The sequence below is a fragment of the Taudactylus pleione genome, unplaced genomic scaffold, assembly GCF_031769625.1.
Source record: "Taudactylus pleione unplaced genomic scaffold, aTauple2 ptg000451l, whole genome shotgun sequence".
In the NCBI taxonomy this organism is placed as follows: Eukaryota; Metazoa; Chordata; class Amphibia; order Anura; family Myobatrachidae; genus Taudactylus; species Taudactylus pleione.
The window spans coordinates 4,109,264-4,136,254 of record NW_028284853.1 but is presented as its reverse complement, the minus strand read 5'-3'; the positions used below and the strand labels follow the sequence as shown (position 1 = coordinate 4,136,254).

Sequence of the window (26,991 nt, the reverse complement as noted above, 5' to 3'; positions counted from 1 at the left end):
GAGTTTGTGGATCACACAGTCCTCTTTCTCTTCTCGGAACTGGATCTTTTTTCTATTGTTTACCGTCTGCAATGAAGCTGTGACCTCCGGTTAGTGTATCCTCCCCCACGTTCAATCTAAACGAGCTGTAGATGTAGCCCACGTTACATTGACATAATGCATTATGTTCCATTGATAGGAATGGCATATGATGTGTTACATGTCGGTTTTAAAGTTTGCAACATTTGTACCATTTATTTATGTTACACCCTAAAGGGGCCTATCCAGTAGCAGATCTTTCTGATAGACAAAAGATTTATCGTTTGAAAATTCTTGGGGCTGCTGTGACAGATATCTATCATGTACATGACAGATTTTTTGCAAACGACGAACGATATTGCATGACAGCATTCTGGGAGTGGATTTTTTTTTTTAAGTTTCTATTCATTTACATTAAAAAATCGTTCGTTGTTTACCGCGACAGATATTTCAAATATCTGTCAGCAATAAACGATAATTGACCAACATGTTGGAGAGACAAAAGACCAAATTTGTCGGCCGCGGGAGTGCGCATTTTTATCGTTCAGAGCCTATCCATTAGCAGAGAAATTGAACGACTGAACGATAAATCGTTTAGAATGAACGATAAATCATTCATCTTTCACATTTATCTGCTAATGGATAGGCCCCTTAAGTCACGTTCATGAAAAGAATTGGCTGTTCTGTTTATCTCCCCATATTGGTAATTGCAGAGATTTATTTAGTAGAGCAGCCTGTGTGACTGGATGGTTTGAGGCTGCTATTAACTCCTTTCTTTCTGATTGAGGCTGGATAAAAAATATTTTGATAAATGAGCTAATCCGTAACCCCCCAACCTCCTGCAGTGTCCGGTAAATGTCAAAGCTATTTTCAGATTATACCGGTGGTGTAAAGCTGGCCATACACTGTGCGATATGCACCGTGCGACACGACAGGGGATCCGATGTCCGACATATCGGGCGGTCCCCACACACTGTGCAATTGGGTGGCCGCCCGTCCGAAATGCCGGCTCCCCCACCCACGTAGCGCTGCATGGGATCGCACATCACATCCACTGATCGACTGAACCTGCAGTAAGATCTGGGGCTGCGATGTACGACCCCACGGGTGCACGCTCTGTCCGATATCATGCCCATACACGGTACGATAGAGCAGCCAAATCGTACCAATTCGTCGGATCGGCTTAAGTCTTAAGGTGCCCGTACACAGGGGTCTATTTATCAAGCACTGAAAAGTGCGGAGAAGTGGTCAAAGGTGGATACACAAATTGTTGACAGGCAAAAAAAAGTTTCTCCAGAAGAAAAAAGTCCAAAATCCATATTTTGGGGTACAAATTTGGGGACTTGGTTCAGAACCATTTGGACACCCCCCTAATGACTAACAGCCCAAAACATTACTTAATTCACCCCAAAAGAAGACATGTCATTTTTGGAGTGAAAATTAAAGCGTTGGAAGATGTGGAAAAAAAAATAAAGTGGGGGGCCTGGTACTTTGGGGAGCTATATGGTTGGGACAGGTGTGTTTGGGATTGCACGAGGCTGCAGCAGGTGTATTTTTTTTTTTTAGATTTTTTTTTTAAATGTTCACTTTACAGATGCCAAAATATTTATAGTACCCATTTTCAGGTACCCCAAATTTAACCTCGGTACTTATTTTTCCAAAAAAAACTTTGCTTGCTATCATTTTTCCCACTCACATGCAAATATGCATATAACAGCCCATTGCAACAAAATAAGGGCCTGAAAATCATTTGTTCGCTAAATAGTGAATGCCTGCTATTTTGAGTGACAGAAGGAGGCGTATGTGGGTGGTAACAGAGGAAGGTGCTTGAAAACTGGGAGTGGAGATCAGAACGCAGGCGTGCTTAAAGGTCAAAACGGGCGTTTTATGGGTGTGCATAATTAATGCAGCAGCGTCATTGACCACGTCACTGGATTATTTTATAGTCAGAACTGCTCGCAAGATTGTGGTAGGAAAAACCAACCACAAGAATAGCGAGCAGTTCATACGCTGGTCGATGTACTCGATTAATCTAATAAATAGCGGACATGACGTAGGATGCGAGCGGCCAGGGGGCGTAGTTTTCCAAAAAACGACCGCAAGTTTTGTTCGCTCGTTCAGACCTAGAGGCGTGAACAGACCGCAAAGAGCGAACGGTTCATTTGAATAGCCACCCCTTTTTTCTGAACGAGCGAGCGCAAATAGCGTCCGGCTCTGAATCAGGGCCTGTCCACTAAATACTTTTATTAGGGCCACTACTATTCTATATTGATTGCTAGGGTCACCAAAGCTTTTTATCGGGTACAGACTGATTTCCCCCCTCCCCCGCCATGAAAAAAAATGACCTTTTCACTTTGTAAAACATTCGCCTATCCGCGTTTTCGTGTGTTTTACAATTGAATAGGGCAAAAGGCTGGGATGCGCATCGAGAAAACATTGCGTCGAGACGGGCTAATTCAATCCGCTTTTCGACAGACAGCACTTTTCGCGGCTACTTGAATTCTGGTCTCAAGAGACCTGACGCGCCAAGCGGGGCTTTTTAGCGCGACTGCAGCAATGATGTATAAGGACACAGCTGTATAAGGGGAGGAAGGAATTGAACTGTGGCATCCAATACCCCTTTTACACCAAAGTCCCGGGTCTGACCCGGGATTTGGAACACGTTTCCAACCCGGAACAGACCCCCTTTTACACTGCGGCGCTATGCCCGGGTTGGCACTGTTCACACCGGAGCCGGGTCAGCACTGACCCAGCTCTCCGGCGCAGGTGAGCAGCACTTCTTACCCTCCCTCCCCCCTCCGCGACCCCCTTGCCTTACTCCAAAGCGGTCCGGAGGGCGGGTGGGGTGCGCTGCTCCATTCTGGGCGGCCCGGCAGTGGACACTTGGAGATGATGACGTCTCCAAGCTCCACTGAAGCCGGCCTATCGGGCGGCATGCGGCGCAACCCGGGTCATCATGACCTGGGTTGCGCCGTTTACACTGCAGGGTGACACGGGAATGATCCGTGCTCAGGCTTGCAATCCAGCCAGGTTGGATCTCCTGGTCACTGGACCCTGGTTGGTCTGTTTACACTGACAAAAATCCTGGATTGATGTGCATTCACGTGCATCAACCTGGGATTTTTTAGTTGGTGTAAAAGGGGTACAAGAGGGGCACTATTTTGCCTGGCCAGCTGTGATCACTGTCCTTATCTCTCCGTTTGCAGGGTTCAGTGTGGTTTGTTACGTAGACATTCTGCTCAGTCACTTTCACAGTTGACTGCTTGTTCCTGCCTGAGCAAGTACAAATTGCTACATACTGTCAGATAGTCAATAATAGAGAGGAAAACAAATTAAATGTGGGGGAGGGGGACTATATATTTATGTAGCCGCCTCACGTGCCTAAAATTCCAAGCTCTTTACCAGTGGTGGGCAATAGGGCGGGGCTTCACCTGCAGACCCCAGATCTGTTCCCTGCTCCAACTTCTTCTTCTCTGCTCGGGATCAGATTAAACAGGATCAGCCGGGTTCTGCGTCACATTACCCGATCTGCACCGTGCAGTGAGGTCACGCAGCACAGCCAATCGGAGAAGGGAGTGCAATGCACGCTGCACTACTGCTCTCTGGTCTGCCATAAGAAATTGTGGGGTCCAGCACTAATGAAACATGCAGGGACCCCCTCTACACTTGTATGATCTTTACTTTATGGAAATATTAACCAAATTTAGCCTAGCCCTAGTACAGATACAAATGGCGGAATCAGGGAAAAAAAAAACTTTTTTATTTGTTTTTTAATTTTATTACTTTATCACCTATTTGGCAAAACCAAATGTCGCAGGGAAACTAAGTTGGTGTAATATTGTGTAAATTGGTGGGAGGGTTTTCCCTAGAGTAATAGGATAATCGTAGAGCAAGTAGAAGAGCTCTCACCAGATACAACCTAAAAAAACAACTTTTATTCAATCTAGACAAAGGTGACATACGGATACACAACTAAATGTGGCAATATTTTTTAGAAAGCAAAACCAGGTAGGTATTGCCTTTTAAATTTAGCAGCTAAATCGCCAAATTCCACACATCTCTCAGGCTAGTACACATACCACTGAGTGTCCTCCACACTGTTACTTGTGAGATAGATGACTGGAGAGCTGATGCATCCAGAACCAGCAGTGCCACTGGCGCTCCTCCGTGCCTTCTGTACAGCAGTTGTGGGAATACTAGTGTGACATCCGGTCACACCATCACATGAGTGTGCCTGTCACTGATGTTGGGGCTGGGTATTCCTTTCCAAAACAGAAGGGAACGGAAGCAGTTTGCTTTTGGTGCAATTGGGATCATCGGAGGGCCCCCTGGTCAGTCTGGGCCACTTAGAACAGTACACCCCTTATGGTAATTCTACCTGCTCTTCCTCTATGCTCTCTGAACAGAAGATAGTGTTTTATTTGATTAGTAGAATATCTGAGGCCGCCGCCGCCCCCTCCCCACCCAACGATAGCATACTGTCAATCACTGACAGTCTGCGTGCAAGATCGCAGACCCGTACAGCACATGCGCAGTGTAGGTCTAGTGCCGCCGCAGAACGGCTACAAACTGAGATGTGCACTAACCATTGGGTTAACCTACATCTCTGAATTCGTCCCATAGCCCTTAAAATTCAATCGGTATGAATCACCACTGGACCCCTGGCCAGCGGTTCACATCCCGACAGCGGCTGGCCGACAGAGGAGGAAATCCCAATCGTCCCTAGGTAAGTATAAACTAACCTATTTTTTTTTTTTCCCTAACCCTCCTTTAGGGTGCCTAACCCTAACCTCCCCCCTCTAAGTGCCTAAACCTAATACCCCCCCTTCCCCGCCGCCTAAACCTAAGTCCACCGGTGGGGTGCCTAACCTTGACCTCCCCCCGAGGGTGCCTAACCCTCCCTCCCCCAGCCTAACCCTAACCTCCCAAGGGGGTGCCTAACCCTAAGTGTGTGTGTCCGGCATCTGCTTGATCGGTATGCCGGTCTCCCGGCATCGTTAATATGATTTAGACGCCTGTCATTCGTCCCTCGTCGGGATTAAATTGTCTGGAGGCCAGCGGTCGGCATTCCATCCGCCTGCTTCCTAAACATATACCATAAAATATGTCAGGCTGCCTAACGCTGCTCTATACAGATTTGAAGTAGTTGGATCTATTTTTGTAATCTTTGGGTAAATTTACCCATGTGTTGCCTTTCAAAGCGGCCGTGCCTGGCAGTTTTGGGCACTGGATTTAAATGGGCAATAATAAATACAAAAACAGACATTGGGAGCGATTCAAATGTGTTTTGGACGACGATAATTAATGGGTACCCGCGCTTGCCGCGTCCAAGAGCATCGGGTTTAGCCACGTGGAGCAGCTACACCCATGTAAAGTCGTTGTTAAGGCTCCTAAACTACAGTTTGGGCACTCAATACACAAACTTTTTGCACATTTCTGCTTTCCACCTCAGGAGGCTGCGAGACGAAATCTCATCTCTGTCGATTCTCTCCCCCGAACGGAGCAACAATTGAATTGTTCCGTCAGGAGTCCGTTAGTTACAGCTCCCAAAAAAAAGCAACTGAATTCCACCCATTTTTTTATTTTTTTTTAAAATTTAATATTATTGCCTATTTAAACCTGCCAGGTTCTCAGATAGAAGTAGAAAAAGGAGGGGGGTTTAACCCCCTATTGTTCCTCAGCACACTGAATAATATCAGATATGTAATACATTCTAATGGGACCTTCCTATCTTAGAAAAAAAAGTTGCGTTCTTCTGGTCTAGGTTGGGGGAATTCCCATATACTGTATCTATGACGTTGGTGGCCTGGGTCCCTGTCTGGTCCAAATGGCTAGATAAGATAACCAGGAGAAGGCATTAATGGCAGGCACATTTCTGAAGATAAGTTAACTTGGTGACGTTCTCTTAACAAGTTTTGAAATTAGTTATACTAAGGCCGGGTACACCTTTAACCACCTGCCAATCTTGCCGATGATCGGGGCGATTACTCTTCTCCCCACACCATCCAATATTGCTGGTACACACTAGAAGTTTTGACGAAATACTGAAAGATCACTTGTTCCATCCTTCATTAATAGGCACTGCACCGCATGTGATATCGTGATTTGCCATGCAGTACGGCCAATCACACGATGTCGCTGACGACACTCAGGAGTGCGTTCTCACTAGACCAGGCATGTCAAACATGCGGCCCGAATAAACATTTTATGCAGCCCGACTGTGTGGGCACAAATACAAATATCATGCGGCCCAAACCCCTGCCGCAATCGGAGCTCAGCTCTGATCGGGCAGTGTTTACTGTATTTAAAACTGGGAACGCTGGTCTCTGAGGCTATCGGAGACTAAAGAAGCCTTTGTTCACTTCAGAGGCCAGCGTTCCCAATCATGCAGTTCGCGGGTGTGCGGGTGACGTCATCTGCGATGAGATTAGTCTGCGCCTTCTGGATCTAGTTAGATTCAGGCAGCGTCTACGGCGGGAGCGGTGCCCAGCGGCCAGAGTGAAGAGAGGTAAGTACTGCAGTGGGGCCTGTTCTACACTGGGAGGAGGTACAGCATAAGGGCCACTACTAGGGGCATTACGGGGGACACTGCATAAGGGCACTACTTGGGGCATTACTGAGGGCACAACATAAGGGGAACTACTAGGGGTGTTGCATAATGGGCATTTCTGGAGGCACTGCATAAGGGGCACAACTACAGTGGCTGTGCATAAGGAGCTCTTATACAGAAAGCATTGCATAATGGGCACAACTACTGTGGCATTGCATAAGGAGCTCTTATACATGGGGCATTGCATAAGGGGCACTACTACAATGGCATTACATAAGGGGCTCGAATAGAGGGGGCACTACTACAGGGGGCACTATATTCGTTTTCATTAATAATAAACCTTTCAAAATTGCATATAAGACTTTTTTTCTTTTTTTTTTTTTCTTGCGGCCCGCACAATTATACCTTGAATATTCGGCCCGGTTGGCATTTTGAGTTTGGCATGACTGCACTAGACAATGCTGAGGATTTTTCATTTCAATTCGTCTAAAATCGACTTATTGTCTAGTGTGTTCCCAGCTTAAGATGGCTTCTTACAGTTCTTTGGAAAGCAACCTTTACAGATTAATTGATGTTCCTGGGCTTTTTTTAATTGCAGCACAAGGCAAACGTTTATCAATCCACCTGACAGTCGGGAACCATTGTGAGATAAGTGTCAGGCTATTGTAGATGGCCGGTGCCATGTTGTCTCTCTGCATGTCTGCTGAGCCTGCTTTATGTAGTTACTGACACTTGTTTATAGTACAGGATCAAACAAAGCTCATGTACTACTGTGTGCCAAACGGTTATCATTCTCTGTGTGCCCATTAGCAGCTTCTTGTCTTTATTTTGCTTATTTACTTTTTTTATCCCATTTTCTGTGATGTTAGTTGTACTTATAGTGCACCCATTGTTTACCCATGTGATTTCCCCCCAACCACCCAAGGAACAATGCAGAATGTTGGTATATTTGCAGGTCAGATACTATATTGACAGAGCACATAAAGAGGTAGCAGACAAAACCCTCCTATCTCATACCCTGTACAGGTGTAGGGAGGGGTAACCTAATCCTATGTTTGGTACATACATTCTTGAGCTAGTTACAATGAAACACAGAAAAAAAACAGGTTAATGTTACTTTAAGAAGACTTGTCTCTTCTCCTTACAGATCTGTCTTATGTATCCGAGATCTTCTCTCAAAGTCCCCAGCGATTGTCTTTTTACAGTTGGTACGGGAATGTGCGATTGTACCAGTTCCATGTGCCCGCAGACGCTGTGCTGCTCAGGTGGTTCCTGCAGGCCTCGCATGGAAGAGGAGATGGGTGCGGCAATGTGGAGGTCACCATGTAAGTTCGTCCATACCTGACCTATGCCGTCATCTCCTCCCCATTACAAACAGCAGCACCGAGCCTTTGGGCTCAGCCGGCGATGCTCTTGTGGGTATTATGTTCGGCATAGGCTGCAATGTTTATTTATAAAGCTTTTATCCTATGTTCTGCAGTGTTTTTATTCTAAGTTTTTTTGGCACTATTTTCGGTTATGTAATTTGCAAGGCACTGCGGACCCCTTCTAGGTCAATCTTAGGGTTAATTATGAATAGTTGCACACATCGTAATTGTTTTTTTATGTTATTATTTTACAGACATTTTCGTTACGGAGCCCCACCGGTAGTAAATCCCTTGAACTACAAGTTCGCCGCAAACACCAGTGTCCCACTGTCCTTTACCAAGACAATAATGTTTAGAAATTCTACACAGAGTAGCTTATACCTGAACGTGACCAATCCCACCCCGGGAGACTGGTTTATTGCTGTCCACCTGCCGAAGGACACTGAAAAAATTGAAATCCAGGTCAGTCCAGGGCTCCTTATGTATAAAGAAAAAAAATGTGTGTGTTTGTATTATATATGTAAATATATGACAATACACTCAATACTGATTGATATCTGGAGTTGCAATAAATTCGCTAACCCTATAAAAGAGCAAGACTAGTGCTTATAGAAGGGTACCTGGCTCCCCCCTCTTTCAATATCCCAAACAAAGGGGGTGCTTCCAGTGAGCTGTAAAAGTGCTATTTGCAGCATTCTGTTCAAATTTATAGTTAAACATCTTCTTTAGAACTTCTATTATATTAAAGTAAAATCCTCTTTTTCTTTTTTTAAAAAGTTTTCTCTCGGGATGAAATGCATTGAGAGTAAGCTGTTATGCCGATTGTTACACACAAGCTCAGTATATGAATTGACAGATGTTAGAAAATACCTTAGGCCAGCGGCTGTCTCTTATAGATCAGTCAATTTGGTTGTTCAGTAAATTCCTGGCCTCTCGCAAACCTTAATCTGTGAACTGTGCCTGTGATACTGGAAACGGACACACTTGGTTTTAGCGCTGGTAAAAATGCAACATAAATATGAAAAATAATAACATTTGGATTATTTTCTACATACATTATATTTTTATTTCTCCCCCCCGTTCAGGGTCTCACAGCGTCGTGTACGTACATTTTCCAGCCAGAGCTATTTGTTCTCCGGGAAGTGGATGTGCCAATCCTACAAGCCGATTCGCCCTTACAGCACGTCTTACAGCCAATAAGGAAGCTGGCGCGTTTCAAGTAATGATACTTCTCTAATTCGTGTAATGAGCTAATGAGAAGATCTCTTTTTATAAGGGAGTGAAAGTGAAATGTAAATACTGTATGTCTGTGTTTATTATAGGTCATGTCCTTTCTACTCTAGTAATTAGCAGCTTAGTAGTTTTTACGTAATATTAAATATGTAATTAGCACCAGACTACACCGCTTTTTCCAGTCAGCGTGTTGTCTCTTTGGGTTCCTTCACTAGGCCATTTAAAGGGCGTGCTCATGTCTGTATGCAGGGAATTGGGCTGCTCTGGAAATCATTGTGGTAATTGAAGAAATGGCTTGTTTGGGCCATATGACTGTTGCTTGTCTGAACAGCAGGAACAATGATCCAAACGCTGGTATGATGTTTTTGGGATTGTGGCGTGAGCAAATTCTCTGTCTATGGTCATCTAGACCAAGCCCTTCTTGTAGTCTGTATTTGCCAAACCTTTGAGTGTGCAGTTCCATTATCTGTGCTTCACACCCAGGCCGACATCAATCCTTTCTGCTTGGGGTCTGTAGTTCAATACTGACAGAGGCTCATGCGCGGGACAAGCAGTATATTCTGATGTGACCATCTCTCTTTTAAATAGTCCATTGATTTGGTATGTTTATTTGGTTAACAGACTCTATGTGCCTGAATATACCCTGGACCTGCAGCTTCAACTGCTGAAATGCACTTCCAATGACACGAAAAGTGTCTGCCCCCTAATGGTTACGATCGGGTCAGTCACCCAGCTGGACTCCACTCCCCAGCAGGTCAACTGCAGCGAGGATTCCGACTGCAGCCTCCGTCTGCACTCTCCACCATGGGAGAAGTGGCTGAATGTCATCGTCGAGATGCCCCAGGAGACTAACTCCAGTGTGGCCTTTGAACTTCTTTACAACATCTCGGGTAAGTTAATTGTCCCTACCGCACTTTCAGATACAGTAGTGAAAAACCAGAGAATGGTATTTAAATATTAATGTTCTACATTCAGCTTATGATATAGTTGTGTCGTATTTTCCTTAGCGGGAGCCGTTTAGGGCAGTGATTACATAAATATACTGTGCGTTCTACCTTGGCATAGTGTCACAGAGCTGTCCATTACATTTTATGGCGTTTACAATATCTGTGTTGTCTTTTTAATGGTTTTTCATACACTGGTAGATTAAGGATAGAGATACACCCTTGACTGCTGCAGCCATCCAATCAGAGTTCAGCTTGCATGTATATCTGCACGTTAGGCTCCTTGGGTTCTTCTACACATCACAGTAATTGTCCAGTTGAGATCCCGGTCGCTGTATGATGAGACAGCTGCTTAGATGTGATTTGTAAAGTAACTATATCTACTTCTCTATCCTCCTGCTTTTATTAGCCGCTGACATATCACCAAATCCAGGCCCCACACACATACAGCGGATTTACTATGTAATAAATATCCTGCAAACCTCCTGTGTCTCCCATCACCCTCCAAATCAATAAATGCGCCTTATGGCATCCACACTCGATCACAACTTATCAATATTTTACATCTGAACATCTCTTTACAACAAATACTTTCACCAATTTCCACAGTTACCTGAGACTGCTGGCTCACACCTTACCCAAACTCTTTAAATAGCCCTTGATGAAGTGGCTCCAGCTACCCATCAAACTTCACGTAAACTGAAATAACAACCATGGCTTTCCACAAACACCTACAATATCTGTCACGTAAAGTAGAATGTCAGTGGCATAAATCTTACTCCAAATGACTTCCTCACATACTCTAAAATAGGAATCCACCCATCTGTCATCCTAACCCTCTGTCCCATGCTAATTGTCTACCCCATCTGTGTCACCCCTGTCTGTCTGCCCCTCCCCTTTTAGAATGTAAGCTCTCACGAGCAGGGCCCTCTTCCCTCATGTGTTTTTCCTTCCTTTTTACTTATATTGTTATCTACTCTATACTCCAATGTTTATATACCATGTACTGTATGTCACTGTTTTCTTGTTCTGTTCAACTGTTTATGTACTGTGTACGGCAATGCGGAACCCTTGTGGCCCCATATAAATAATGGAGGATGATGATGATGATAATGGTGGGGGAAAGTACACATTATTGTTCCTTTTAGCTAGAATTACATTTTTGAGTTTTATTATTCACGATCAACATGGTTAAGTTTAGTATGCAAATTAGGGTTTATTATCAGTATGGGATTTGGCCCTCAGGCCCATGGTAAAATATAGATGGAGCTCTGTAACCTACCTGCATTGTGTCAGCCATACGCTGGTAACTTGGGAGCACGGCCTCGGCCTGTGGATGCTGCCAGGAAAAATATTGTCTTTTTGACATCGTAGAAGTCATCCGTGGATTTTTCTTTTATCCTCGGCTTAACAAATCATTCCCACCAAGCAGGGTATAAAGCTGCCGAGCAGATCTTCAAGCTCCGGCAGTGTAAACACACATACCTAAGTGCTGGGGTCATCGGGAGGCTCCCTGAGCTGATGCTCATTTATAGAGTTCCAATATCTTACTAAATATGGTATGACCTGTTCCTGTCATTCCCTGTGAGGATGCACAAACCGCTCCATTTTCTTCAGGACGTACTGCAGGATACGTAACAGGATGCAAGCCTGGAGACCATCGCCTGCTTCATTTGTGCTGTAGACCCAGCAGGCCTATCACAGCTTTGCCTCCAGTGATCCTTGCCCACTTCTCGGCTGATAATCTTATATAAACGTCAGGGTTTAATGATGTCTGAGCAGATGTTAATAAACAGCTGGTTCCAGGTTGAGCACAGGACCATATTGTAGGTGAATGGGTTCAGTCCGGTTCTAACACAGTGCCTGGCAAATGCTTTATTCGGGTCCCTGATTGGTGTATAGATAGTGTTTAATATTGTATTTCCTCCAACCATGGGGAGATCTGTCTTGGCGGGGAGAGCTGATTCAGTTCTCCCCCCGATAACTCTACAGTAATCGGTCACTGCATTAAGCGATGAAGGCTTCTAAAATGCAAATGTATTCCTGTTTGAGTCTGTGAGCTCCATCAGACCTTGTGCACTGTACACGTTTAGAATCTTAATACTCTGGAGTACTAGACTGTTACATTTCTTTGGGGTAAGAAATACTAAAAAGTTCTGTCTCGCACACTGTAACCTATGTAGTACGTCCCAAGATGGCTGCCTCGCCTGGTACACTCCATTGCAAAATTGTCAGAATCGTGTATTCTGCATAGATCTCGCCTAGCGTTTTTATCTCCCCCCATTATGTGTCATCTCTTCAAGGCTTTTTGTATTCTTCCCAGTGTAATCCTATGTAGTGCACCTGAAATGGCTGCCTCACCTGGCTCTTTTTGTTGGCAGGCTGAATAATCCTTGAAACTGATGACCTAAAATGGCTGCCTGTGTTTTACATGTGACACCACAGTTTTTTTTTCTGCACCCATATGCTAGGACACGTATCGCTAATAGTTAGGTGCTGCACGGTTACATGTCCATTGCGTCTGTCAAGAGTTAGTTGATCTGAAACACTCTGTGCTGCTCTTAACTTTCTAAAACTCTGGCTACAGGTTGTCTTGGCCCCACTCAGTTTATCTCTTGCACGTCTGTGTCTAACCAGTTTCAAAGGGCAAATACAGTAGGTGATCTCACCCTCATCAAATGCACCTAAACAATGAACTCCACAATCTAATACGTAGAGGCGCCTGGTGATCTATTTGGCAGTGATGGGTGTTTTATGCTGCAGTAACTTATATCCGTTCTCAGAGTTTATTCAATGGGTGCAGCCACAATCATCATCATCATCATCATCGTTTTTGGCAACGTGCCCCACTAAATGACATGAGCTCTCCTGATTGTATGTGTGGTCATATGTTTTCTAGGTCTGAGATTAATCCCAACTCACGCCAATGTTTTTTTTTTTTTTTTTTTCAATTAAACTGTGAACAGAATTTTCTGCTGGTAGATATTATCAGTGTACAAAGAGTAAATTAAGTTCCTCAATATATGGAAATTATTTATTCTCTCAGATTATTTAGGGTAGGGCGCTGATCTTTGAGGAAGGCCATTTTGATTCTGAAGGGCAAAATTTTGGACGTGATGAGGTTGCTGTGTGGTGTATTATAAATAGGCGGCACTAAAGTGTAGCATAATATTTAATGTAATATTTAAAGTCTTTACTGTTTGACCACCCCACCTGCCCCCCATCAATGCCCTTAGGCCACCCCAAATGTCTCAGTAATACTCCTCAGATCACCCCACATCCATTTATATCAAACCTCTCAAAAATGTGCCCTCCTGAGAAATGCCAGATTCAATAAGAAATGACTATTCGTGATAATCGCAGAGAGGGTCATTCAGACCCGGTCGCAAGCGCTGAGCGCTCGCAACCGGGTCAATGTTCCCCACTGGGCATGCGCACGTCGGAGCCAGCTCCGACGTGCGCATGCGCGAGACGTGGCTAGCGACGGGCGCTCCGTCACTACGGGTCTCGCACCAAAGGGGGCGAGCTGTCGATGGTGAGTGACGGGAGGCGGGCAGGGGGCGTGGCCGGCCAAACGGAGGCGTTCCTGTCAGAACACTTGCCGTTTGGGGGCGGCCCCACTGACCTCAGCAATGACGTCAGTGGGGAGCTTCCTGCTCGATCAGAGCAGGAAGCTCCCTGGGGCTTGCGGTTGACGAGACCCACCCTTAGGGTCTCGTCGCAAGCCCCAATGGTTATCGCGACTATCACCCTGGTCGATAGCAAGAGCTGTGGGTAGTAACCCACAGCCTAGCGATCGACCAGGAAGCGGCACTTCAAAAAGTAAGCGGCCGCCCTCATTCAGAGCGATCACTTGCAGCAGGCGATCGACTCTGAATGAGGTCCAGAGTGTGTGTGAGTTTTTTACAAAATGTTGCTTGGGAGAAGGGAATGAAAAAGTGGGGAGACCATCCTGGACCCCAAAAAACTGACAATTTTGTTAGCAAAATCATATAGAAGGCTGTTAGTGGCCATAAGGAAAGTACCGGAGGTTTTTAAACAGTATCAAATGCCTGAATTGTGCATTTTTAAAAAGAAACAAAAAATGATGATTAAAAACAAACTTTTTTTCATTTCTACTTCAGGGTCCATAGGGTATCCACAGGATACCTTGGGGTATAGGCGTGACGTCAGTCGCAGGGCACCAAAGAGTTAAGCTTTCAGCCTCCCAGGATGCACTAGGTCCCCCTCCTATACCCCGCCCCCGGGCCAAGGCACCTCAGTTTAGTTTGGTGCCCGGCCGGCGTCGGGTGCACCTGTCGGAGTGGGGGCTAGAAGAGCCCCTGAAGCTTTCTTCAGTGCAGCTGTGGCTGCACATCTGGATGTACAGCATGGACAGTCAGTCCTGATGTCCATGCTGTCTTCCCTACACCCCCGCCGGTACCAGAACGCCGGTACCGATCCGGGGATGCTGGTGAGCATCTGGGGTCACAGCTAGCGGTGACCCCAGATGTTCCGGACCATGGCCGGATCCAAGGGGGACAAAGGTAAGCAGCGGGGTCCCGCGGTGGGTCCCCGCTGGTCACATGGTCCTAAGTCCCCAGGCAGGGGGCTCCCTGGGGACTGGCTGCAGCGTGGAGGCAGGTACTGAACCTGTGCTTTCCACTACCCCCTGGGACAGCGGACCGCAGCAGAGCGGTAGCGCTGCGGCGTCCCAGGGGTTAAATACATGCCAGGGGAGCGCGCCTTCCCTGTCTCACAGCCGGCGCCTCCCCCGCTGCACACAGCCCTCTCTGCACTGTGCTGACTGGCCCTGTGTCAGCGCTCCTCCCCCAGGCCAGCTTCTCTCTGCTCCTCGGCGGCCATCTTCTCTGCAACGCATGGTGAACGCTGCTGGAAGTCTGGAAGGAAGCATCGTGGTCTGGGTCCCCCCGCATACCTCTCCTCCGCTGTGGCTCAGGTCTGTGTATGCAGCGCTGTGTCCTACCAGGCCCTGTGTCTGTGTAGTTGAGTGATCAGCGCTGTTAGTGCAGAAATTGTTATTTCTCTGCATTGTATGTGACTGTGCTAGCGCTGCCTGTAACTTTTCTTCTCTAAACTGTCAGCTTTATTACTGTCCCTGTTCTTTCTGCTAAAGCCCTTGCGGTGCGGTGCTGCAGGGTGGTCTCTCGCCTATTTAATATTTAATTGGTGAGAGAGGTCACATACGTGGTGCCATCATGTCTGAAAGTGATTTTCCCCTCCGGCTACAGTGTACCACGTGCAAAGTACCGTTAGCGGAGGGGGAGGGTAGCGCGGAGGGCCTTTGCCGGCAGTGTTTGTCCATGGCGCGGCCTATTACGGTTACAGCACCGGTACAGGAGCCGCCCTGGGCTTGTTTCGCTCAGGCGTTAACAGCTTTAGTGGGCCAGTTAGCTCCGCAGCCCGCGTTTACTCCGATGGGTTTGTCCCAGCAGTCTGTGGTGTCGTCACCCATGCAGGGGTTCCCACGACAATTGGTGGTACCCCACAGTCTCCCTATTTCCCCGCTCCCGGGTTCTCAGGAGCCAGCGTGGGTTAACTCCCTGACGAGTTCTGTACAGCACTTATCGGATGTGTTGCAAGGGGAGTCTGTGATGAGGCCTCATAAAAGGCCGGTGGCGTCTCTGTCCGCTCCTTATGAGGATGACGAAGGGACGTCTGATGATGGGGAGATTCTGGATCCTTACGATCAGGAACCTCTCCATACTAAGCTGATGCTAAGTCCAAAGTATATATTCCTGGACTTATTCGGGCGGTCCGCACAGCCTTGGTGATTGAGGACGAAGTTCTCCCAGCGGCTAAATCTAAGTATGCCTTTTTCAAAGATGTGAAGGGCGATGCCACAGTCTTTCCTCTTTCGGGTCAGTTGGTGGACCATTTAGAGGAGGCGTGGAAACAACCTGGCAAAAGATACCAGCCGCAGAGACGCCTGGCGGTGGCTTATCCGTTCGCGGATAATTATTTTGCTAAGTGTGAATCCCCTCCACAGGTGGATTCTCACGTGACCCGTCTTGTCCGTAGTGCCACATTGCCGATGCCATCCATGTCCTCCCTTAAGGATGCTACGGACCGCAAGGTAGAAATCTGCCTGAAGTCCGCTTATTCCCTTGCAGGGGGGGCAGCACGGCCGGCTATGGCCATTTGCTGGGTTGCCAGAGCGATGGAGCGCTGGGCGGATTCATTAGAGGCTTCTTTTGAATCCGACTGTCCGGCCGAACAGGCGGAGTTGATTGGCAATCTCCGTGATTCGGCCACCTACATCAACGAGGCGGCTCTAGACATTGGTACTCTGGTGTCTAGAATTTCTTCAGCAGCGGTAGCTGCTCGTCGCACCTTGTGGCTGCGATCCTGGAAGGCGGACGCAGATTCCAAGAAAGGTCTGGAAGCGTTGCCGTTTACCGGAGAAGTTCTCTTCGGTCCGGATCTGGATAAGATTGTGGCCACGCTGGCGGCAGCCAAATCTGCTTGTCTTCCGTCGGCCGCTGCTCCTTCTGGTTCTGGACCATCGTCCTTTCGGTCATCTAGGGCCCAGGGCAGGCCCAAACCACAGTCTTTTCCTCGACAGGCTGGCCCTAAGAAATCGGTCAAGCCCCGGAAACAGGCATGGAGTACCAGACGTCCGGCCCCCAAGCCAGATGACAAGCCTGCGGCCTGACGGTCCGGGTATCCCCCAAGGGGATACCCGGACTGCCTGCTGCAGTTCTCCCGGTGTTGGTCGTTCACTACGACAGACACTTGGGTTCTGGAGGTGGTCTCCCACGGGTACGCCCTCTCCTTCCGGCACAGACCCCCGGCTCGATTCTTCACCACGGGTCTACCATCAGACCGGAACAAGGCTATGGAGCTGCGGAAGGTATTGCACACTATGCTCCAGGCTGGAGTTATAGTGTCTGTTCCATTCTCCCAGAGGGGCCAGGGTTTCTATTTAAATCCATTTTTGGTACAGAAACCCAATGGGTCATATCGTCCGATTCTCAACCTCAAAGCACTCAACAAGTCTTTGCGGGTCCCGAAGTTTCGGATGGAGATCCTACGGTCCATCATTCTGGCGCTGGAACCTGGGGACTACATGGTGTCATTGGACATACAGGACGCTTACCTGCATGTCCTTATTCTTTTGCGCCATCAAGAGTTCCTTCGGTTTGCAATCCGCAGCGACCACTTCCAGTTTCGGGCGTTACCTTTTGGCCTGGCGACAGCACCACGTGTTTTCACCAAGGTGATGGCGGTCATGGCGGCTTCTCTGCGGCTGCAAGGAGTCCGCATGTTGCCGTACTTGGACGACCTGTTATTGGTGGCAGGATCTCCAGAGCTCCTGTTACACCACTTGGACCTGACCATTGCACTGCTGCAACGGCACGGCTGGCTAATCAACTGGCAGAAGTCCACTCTAATCCCGTCTCGGAGGATTCTGCATCTTGGAGCCTTATTGGACTCGGGACAGCAAAGGATCTTCGTGACGGAGGACAAGATCTCTGCTTTACAGTCAAGGGTGCGCAGTTGTCTGCACAGCCGCCGGGTGTCCTTACACTCGGCGATGAGGTTACTGGGCTCCATGGTGTCGGTGTTCGACATGGTGGAATACGCCCAGTTTCACTCCAGACCTCTGCAGCACCTGATCCTGTCCAAGTGGAACGGGCTGCCTCAGTCTCTGAAGTTCCAGACGATTGTGCTCACCCCGGAGGTTCGCCTGTCCCTTGCGTGGTGGTTAAAGACGACCCACCTCAACAAGGGATGTCCGTTCTGGGTTCCAAATTGGGTCCTGTTGACAACGGACGCCAGTCTTCGGGGCTGGGGAGCAGTTTCGGGTCCACACTTGTTCCAGGGCAGGTGGACGCCGACAGAAGCGGAGTTTCCAATAAATATCTTGGAACTCCGTGCGGTCTTCAATGCTCTCCTGCAGGCACAGCGGTTTCTCCAGGGTCACCCGGTGCAGGTCCAGTCGGACAATGCTACCACAGTGGCCTACATAAACAGGCAAGGAGGAACTCGCAGTCGGGCGGCTCTCGTAGAGGTCTCTCGGATCCTGGTTTGGGCGCAGCGCAATCTTCCGGCCATATCAGCGGTCTTCATCCCGGGAGTGCTAAATTGGGAGGCGGACTTTCTAAGTCGCCAGGACGTTCATCCAGGGGAATAGTCCCTGCACCCGGACGTTTTTCAACTACTGGTGGACAGGTGGGGTCTTCCAGAAATCTACCTCATGGCGTCCCGGCACAACAACAAGTTGCCGGTGTACGGGTCTCGCACAAGAGACGAAGGGGCGTCTCTGGTGGATGCTCTGTCCGTCTGGTGGACGTTCAGGTTCGCATACCTGTTCCCTCCGGTCTCCCTTCTTCCATGGGTAATCCGGAAATTCAAACAGGAAGGAGGGACGCTCCTGTTGATAGCTCCCGCGTGGCCCAGACGGCACTGGTTCTCAGACCTTCAGGGTCTGTCCGTGGACAGTCCTCTGCGGTTGCCGCTACGACCGGACCTTCTGTCTCAGGGTCCTTGCCTTCACCCGGACCTGACTCGGCTGTCTTTGACGGCGTGGCTGTTGAGATGGCCATGCTGAGGTCCCGGGGGTTTTCCAGCTCTGTGGTGCGTACCATGTTACGAGCTCGGAAACCGTCTTCCGTGAGGATATACCATCGCGTGTGGCATAAGTTCTTCCAGTGGTGTCGACCGAGAGGTTATGCACCGCGGGAGTTTCGTCTGTCTCGGATTCTCGCCTTCCTGCAAGCGGGACTAGATCATGGGCTTCGCCTTGCTTCTTTGAAGGTACAGGTTTCGGCCCTATCTGTCTGGTTTCACCGTAGGATTGCTACAATCTCGGATGTGCGCACCTTTATGCAAGGTGTTCTCCGTATTCAGCCGCCCTTTGTTCCACCTGTGGCGCCTTGGGATTTGGCTGTGGTCCTGAGGGCTCTCCAAGGACCGCCGTTTGAACCACTGGGCTCAGTGGATATTAAATGGCTAACAGCTAAGGCTGTTTTCTTTCTGGCCATTGCTTCGGCCAGACGTGTTTCTGAGTTAGGGGCTCTTTCTTGTAGACCCCCTTTCTTGGTTTTTCATGGGAACAGGGCAGTGCTCCGCACTCGGCCCGAGTTTCTTCCCAAAGTTGTTTCCCAGTTTCATGTTAACGAGGAAATAGTTGTTCCGGCCTTTAACTCACCGGGTCTTTCCGTGGGTGAGGCCTCTTTGGATGTTGTGCGGGCCTTAAGGACTTATGTTGACCGCACTTCTTCGTTTAGGAAGTCGGACGCTTTGTTTGTCCTCTATGGCTTCCGTAAAAAGGGTTGGCCTGCTTCAAAGCAAACTTTGGCAGCCTGGATCCGTATGGCTATTTCTGAAGCTTATCTTCATGAAGGCCTACCGGTCCCTCCTTCTCTGAAGGCTCATTCCACTAGGTCTGTGGGTCCTTCGTGGGCAGCTCGACGTGGTGCCTCGGCAGTTCAGATCTGCAAGGCTGCTACGTGGTCTTCTGTCCATACCTTCGTGAGGTATTACAGGTTTGACACCTTCGCCTCTCAGGATGCTTCCTTCGGGCGGCGGATTCTCCTTTCTGCACAGGAGCGTCCCCACCCTTAAAGGATACTGCTTTGGGACATCCCCAAGGTATCCTGTGGATACCCTATGGACCCTGAAGTAGAAAATATGAGATATGGTAAGAACTTACCCTTGTTATCTCTATTTCTACGAAGTCCATAGGGTTCCACAGGACTCCCGCCCTGTCGCACCTGTGCTGCAGATGGGCTTTGCTCTGGTCACCGGTTTTCCGTCTCCCTCTGGTGAGAATGTGATTCTTGTATGTGTCCAGATCTTTGTTCTCTCTCTTCCTTCTCCTCCTCCGGCCTATGGCTTGGTAACTAACTGAGGTGCCTTGGCCCGGGGGCGGGGTATAGGAGGGGGACCTAGTGCATCCTGGGAGGCTGAAAGCTTAACTCTTTGGTGCCCTGCGACTGACGTCACACCTATACCCCAAGGTATCCTGTGGAACCCTATGGACTTCGTAGAAATAGAGATAACAAGGGTAAGTTCTTACCATATCTCATATTTTAATAACAAATTAATTAAACGAATAATGCAGAAAAAAGTAGAGAAGGTGATTTTGTGGTAATTTGAGGCCCCTTTTTAAAAAAAATAAAATGCCGTAAAAACAAATTTTTTTTTTTTTTTTTTTTAAATCCTTTTTAATGTGGGGGGGGGGTGCCTAATCTATGAAAAAATTGATTTTGGGCTAATTTGATGCCATTTCTATTAACCACAATAATGACAGGTTATTATTGGCCGTTAATCTAATTGCCTAATTAGTCAAGGGAGGGGTGTCCAAGAAGCAACTCCTGATATTTTAAGAATAGGATTTTTCCCTTCTGTTTCGTGTGTGTGCACAAAAATTCCACAAATTTCATGTAGAAAATAATTGCGCGTTTGGCATAGGATTGTTAATTTCATGTGTGGTGCAAGTTCCCTGTGTAAACTGCTCGCAGAACCCAACTTGACCCCCAAGTATTTATATCCGCATGCATTTGTTTATTTCGGCGTTACCTCCATTGTGTCCAGTGTAAGGAGCGTGTACAGAGCTGTGTTGTGTCTCAGGGCAACAAAACAAACCTCTGTGCCGGATTATATAAATACATGGCTGAAGAGCATTGTAAATAGATCAGAAGATACAGCATTGTGCTGGTAATAGCTACATGAAGATGCATAGAAAGCAATAAATTTAGTCTTCTGAATTCCCTTTAGCCGCAGGACCAGCGCTATGTATACCAAAGAACCATTATATAGATTTTGTTACATTTCTAAGCAATTTATTTATGTAAAGTTTCTGCATTATGACGATTAAACCCAGATGTATTTATTTTGCAGTCTGTAAGCCGGGAACTTTAGGATCAAGAACACTATTTGCGTTCCTAAACTACCTCTCCTCTTCCAATGATAACATCACTTTAAGAGATGGCAATCAGCCCACCAGCAATACCACTGCTCTGCCAAACGAGGGCAGCACCTCCTGTCTACGCAAATACCCAGTGATAAGAGAGGACCTGGATGTGGTGTCTGTGAGATTCCATCCTATAAACAGCCCGTCCGTGCCGGTGGTCGCCCAGTTGCCCAGCGTGGTGCTGCTCAATCTGGCTTCTGAAATGGACAGTGGTGGGATGCTGGTTGTGAATTTAAAGCTGAACAAGGTAATTATTTCTGGCATTGTCATGTAGGAATAATACTGCTTTTTTCTTTTTATTTTACCATATTACACGTTCCCCCTACATACAGTATTTGTATGATTTGGGCCAATAATAAAGAGGTTGTTTTTTTGTTTTTTTTCCCCATGATAAATAGGCCACTAGCAGGTAAACCACTATTATGTGCGGTTCAAATAAACCACTATGGACGAGACTCAGTTAGCCGGTAGCTCCGGTTATAGCCACGTGCAATGCATGGCTGGGCACACTTCTGTCTATTACGGTATGTAACGCAAGTGATAATGAGGTTATACTACCCAATGCCAACACGGAACCTCACAGCAATTTAAATCTCCCTCTGTGTTTACCATGATTGGCCGGGAAAGCGCTATGGCGTATTCCTGTGCTATATAAATGTGAATAAAAACATTATATTACCTGTCAGCTATTTGGTATCTGGTCAGTTAGTCTACATTCGGACAGTCGACATGCAGCATGTTGACATCTGATTGTCGATATACAATTAGGTTGAATGGTTAAAATGACGACCACTTCAGAATGCTGATATTTAGCATATAGACACCAGAATGTTGACCTATATTTTGTTGATTTTTAGGGTTAGGCTAAAATAAGCAAAAAAAAAAACCAAGCAAACAAATGTCTGCATTCTGGTGTCGACATGTTACATTCTGAACATTACAACCTAATTGTATGTCGACATATCGGTTGCCAATGTAACGTTCATGTCGACATTCTGACTGTAAACATTTAGAACTTGTCGTCCTCCTGAAAATTGACTAGTCATACCACACCCTTCCATTTAAGGAAGTTCTTTGTCCACTTGGGGGTTCAGAATGGGACATAGACCACTATTTAAAGTCCTGGCTCCAGACAGACTTTTGGTTCTTATTAGAGCTCATCAGTGTAGGTTAGAGATTACATTTCACCAAATGACATGCAATAGAGCCGTCCACAATGTAATAATTATAATGAGAGCCTATAGCAGTCCCCTTAGGGATAAGTAGGCCACTATGTTTATGGAGCACAGATTTTCCTCTAAATCAGTGGTTCTCAAACTTGGTCCTCAGGACCCCACACAGGTCATGTTTTCTAGGTCACCCAGCAGGTGCACAGGTGTACTCATTACTCACTGACACATTTTAAAAGATCCACAGGTTGAGCTAATTATTTAAATTGTGATCTTGTGAGGAGACCTGAAAAACATGCACTATTTGGGGTACTGGGGACCGAGTTTGAGAACCTGCACTCTAAACCATTTACATGTCCGTCCTTTTAAAGGGATGCGGTCAATATCCACACTGCGGGGATTCCAGCGCTCAGAATGTCTGCGGATTGGGGGGAGGGTTAGTGTTGGGCACTAGTGGAGGGTTAGGTTTAGGGTGTGGGGAGGTTAGTGTCTGGATTCTGACCGCCGGGATCCCGAGTGCTGGCATCCCATAACCATCCCCCTTTAATGCTTTGCACACTGGGTATGCTGAGTACTTCACACAGAGCGATGCTGCGACAGCCGGTATCGCAGCTGCCAAGATACGGTCCCCTATATAAATTTAGAAGAGCGGAGTTCTGAGGTCTTGGTGGGACAACCAGCATCATGGTAGTAGAAATAGAATCAGAGGTTGTCACGCTCTGGACATAAGGATAATGTTACAGAAGTGTCAGTATAATATGCCTGCAAGACACTTATCTGTCCTCTCTGTCTTGTGTCTTTGTCTCAGACAGCCGTTAGCAATGTGAATACCACGGTGATCGCATGCCTGAGCGCCGCCGCACCCGTTCTTACCCTGAATTCTACGCAGAATTGCACAACAGGTACAGTGTGACCCGGGAGGCAGGCAGAGCAATGCTCTGCAGTATGTTATTACCGAATGCCTGTATGTCATGTTCCTAGGTCTGTGTGCTAGAGTCCAAGCTGATCCAATATGGATATGCTCTTATGCCTAAAAATAGTTACATTGGGTCATTTTGAGGCTTTAGGTACACCAAAAACTGTTACTATTGGTTTGAGGAACTGGAAAACTTAAATATTGCCTAAAAAGCAGTGGAGAAATAGACGGACGGCATGCCCCAAGCGCAGAACAACTGGGTAAAGATGTAATAGGAATATAGAGGCTGATCTCCCAATCATAAGAAAGCTAATTGCATGTATTTGCTCCTTCTATGATTATGCAGCCAGCACTCAGTATACCCGTAATGCCCTATGTAACTCTGCCATTAATCTGGTCAATGAGCTCTCCCTAGGTATAGGCTCTGTAACACCTAGATTGACATTTGCAAGATATCCTAGAAAGAGACTAGTGCGCTTCTCAGCCAATCTACTGTATATAAAAACTCATTCAAACTGGCCAGTGGCAAACGCAGGATTTCTAGAGGGGGGGTTTCCAAATGCTTGATTTTAGAGCGAGTGTGGCCAGTCCATGAAGTTGGCATAATTACCACTTATCCAGCTTTAATATGCATCATACAAAGTATATTGTATGTCATAATTCCAGCATATAGAGGACCAGCGATCACAGTAAGCCATTAGGTGCGGCACTAGGTCCATCCTGCCTGAACTGAATGTTTTTTGTTTTTATTTTAGATGTGGGCTCCATTCCGAGAACATGCAGCACTAGTAAAATTCTATTATATTTCTATTTCTATTGTGGTAATGGTGTGGGCTGGGGAGGGGGGTTTCCAGGCAGATGGAACCCCCCCCCCCCCTGCATTTGCCTATGCTGGCAGCTCCCAACAGCAAGATCTGCTACCTGCTAAATATGGAAATACAATCAAAATAGATGGAGCGCTGGTTTGAAAAAGACACCACTAGTATAAAAATATATAATTGTAATAACGCACTTATACAGTATATATCATGTAATATAAAATATATTTAAATTCAGTGCTTATAATTTGCTCCAAGCTCTATACATCAATCAAATCGGAGATCCATCATCTCTGAGGTAATATGTGAAAAAAATGGGAAGTTGCTCACTTTCCAAGTGTCAGTATTGTATGGACACAGCGCACCAGTATACTGGAACGTCCTTTTCACTGCCAAATGAAATATTGGAGATCTGCGGATAGATCTCCCGTCTATGGTATCTATGAGTGCTGGACTTGCTGGTATGTTATTTGTCCCAGTAGTAGATTAAATCTGCATGCAGGGTGCCGTGCGATCGTGTATGCATGGCAAATACCGGAGCTGTATGGCTGCACAGAGCACTCACTGCTGTGCCGTCTGTGGGGTACAGTCCTCAACTGCCTGGTAGCGGGAGTACACTCCCTCGGTGGGCCAGCTGCTCCAAGGTGTGTGCCAGCCCAGCTGTAGCTTTAGGTAATGTGGTGCCAATGAACACACCAGTTTGTGTTTGTGGTGGATCGACCGCTCGGTGATACTTATAGCGGGAGCAAGTTCTCAACGAGCCAGCTGCTCGGAGGTATAGGCCGGCCAATCTATAGATTTAGGCAATGGGGTCCAGATAAGCACACTGGTGTTGATGTGTTAGTGGTCAGCCAACCACTCAAGCTGGCCACACACATAGTGATATTTTACCCGATCTGGCCGATTCCGACACATTGGAACAACAGATCGTGTAAAATATGGCCAAACCCTGAGTAATTTGTGAGTCCCCACTCACGATACGTATCCCCGCTAGTCTGGATGCAGGAGAGATCGTATGAAGATTGGACACCAGATCGTGTGCAGAGCTGCCGGGGAGAGTTTCAAGGGAAATCGTACACATCGGCTGATCGTGTGCAGATCGCCATGTGTGTGGCCAGCTTAAGTGATTCTTCTTAACTCAGTGCAGTCATCTATCAGGCAGTGGAGATGTGTGTGTTGGCACCTTAGAGATAGCTCTGCCATCAGGAAATGGCATTCTCCCTGGCAGGTTTGTTTATCTCGCTGTCCTGAGACCTGACAAAAGCTCTGCTTTATGTGTTGGACCTGCTGACTCTGTAGGGGTGACAACAATAAACAGATCTGTGTTGGCAATAGAATCCTCTGCAGGTGTATTTTCCCTTTACAAAGTCTGATGCACTCTCTGCAACATTCGCTTCTGGCATCCCAGTCTGAGAATGGAATTATATTGATTGAAGAAACAGTTTAAAAGATACCTTGATGTGTGGAATTCATAACATTGAAACCGTAAGTTCGGTACGCATATTTATATATTCACAGAATGAAAGATACCTTGATGTGACTTCAAAATTCTGTGGTAGAGTGATTGAATGGTACGCTGTACCTCATATTGTACAGAACACGTGTGGTGTGGGATGGTCTATGTTAAATATACCTTTTGTGCTATTACCACGGTGGTTTTCTTTGTGAGTAGGGTACGCTCCATTAAACCCCTATAGTCGAAATTTCCCTGCCATGTATAATGAATCAAGAGACGATTGAAAAACAGCGATACAATATGTAGTATGTTTTCTTTTTCCTTTTCATTTCCAATATACACCGAGGGAGACTACTATGAACTTTTACCCAAGGAGCCCCTAAAGGTGCATACACACGGTCAGATCTGTCAGACGAACGATTTTACCAACGATTTCATGAACTACCAACCACGAACGATTTTTGACAGTATGAAAATCTACCAAATCTGACTGCAAACACATCCGATGTCCGATATCGTTATCTGACAAACGGGAATGCGCATCGTTCATCGTTACAGGAACACAGATTTTCTTTCAGATATGAACAATTGAACGATTTTTAAAATCGTTACTTTACAAATCAGAAGGAAAAGCTATCGCAGATGAGGGATAGGTATTTGGTACCTCTCATGTTTTCTTAACATCTGACCAAAGGCCGACTTAACCTTACGTCCATGGCTGTGAGGATATATGATAATAATTTGAGTTGCTGTAATGTCTGTTGGGACATCTGATGAGTTACTGCAACCCCAGAGAACTTCTCCTTTTGGTACATTGAGGTTGGTCTTCCTCCTTTCTTCCTGTAAATTTCTCTTGTATATATCAATTACTCAATGCTCCCCATCCCTCGTTGATGACGGTCTGCATAATAATGAGAGATCTATGTTGTAACCTGGGAAGTCTTAAAGTTGAGATTCATCCTGGAGCCCGCAGTAGATATAGGGCAAGTTATCGGCAAGAAGGCCTAGAGTAACTCAGTTACTACATTGTGCTGGAGCAATGGACGTAAACACATAACTGTGACCGTGCTCCACAATCTACAACAGTGATAAGGTTTTCTCACTCTTTTATTGTGTCTTATTAATGGCAGTGACGCTATTGCTGTAGAACAGTGATTCTCAACCTCGGTCCTCAAGGCACACTCTGGTTTTAGTGATATCCATGATTGTGCACAGATGGTTAAATCAAAATAACTGAGGCACTAATTAAGTCACTTGTGCTCAAGTATGGCTATCCCTAAAACCTGGACTGTTAGTGTACCTTGAGGACCGTGGTTGGGAACCCCTGCTGTAGATGAACTGTGTCAGCACTGCCCGATTCTAGTGGTTTCCATCATTCCCTAATGGTAAGAGAGATAATAAGCCAGATTCATGTGACCGTGCAAGGAACCAATCGGGAAACCTTTCACGTAATTATTCATAGCCAATGAGGCTTGTGTGTACTCAGAAAATTTGTTGAGATGTTTCCTGAAACATGGACTTTTAAATATGTCATCCAGTGCTCAGGTATTATCTCGCCCATGCTAGTTGCCATGCTTACTGTGCTATCCACATAACATG

The 26,991-nt window shown here is 46.7% G+C and overlaps 1 protein-coding gene across 1 annotated transcript in view; it reads left to right on the top strand.

Moving 5' to 3' along the window:
* Positions 1-26,991, top strand: part of PGAP6 (post-GPI attachment to proteins 6) — a 45,121-nt gene that overhangs the window by 3,439 nt on the left and 14,691 nt on the right. Inside the window, exons 2-7 of the mRNA XM_088448151.1 lie at positions 7,716-7,893; positions 8,190-8,397; positions 9,021-9,154; positions 9,790-10,058; positions 20,961-21,280; positions 23,011-23,104. Of these exons, the coding sequence (XP_088304277.1) occupies positions 7,716-7,893; positions 8,190-8,397; positions 9,021-9,154; positions 9,790-10,058; positions 20,961-21,280; positions 23,011-23,104 (1,203 nt within the window). The remainder of the gene's footprint in view (positions 1-7,715; positions 7,894-8,189; positions 8,398-9,020; positions 9,155-9,789; positions 10,059-20,960; positions 21,281-23,010; positions 23,105-26,991) is intronic.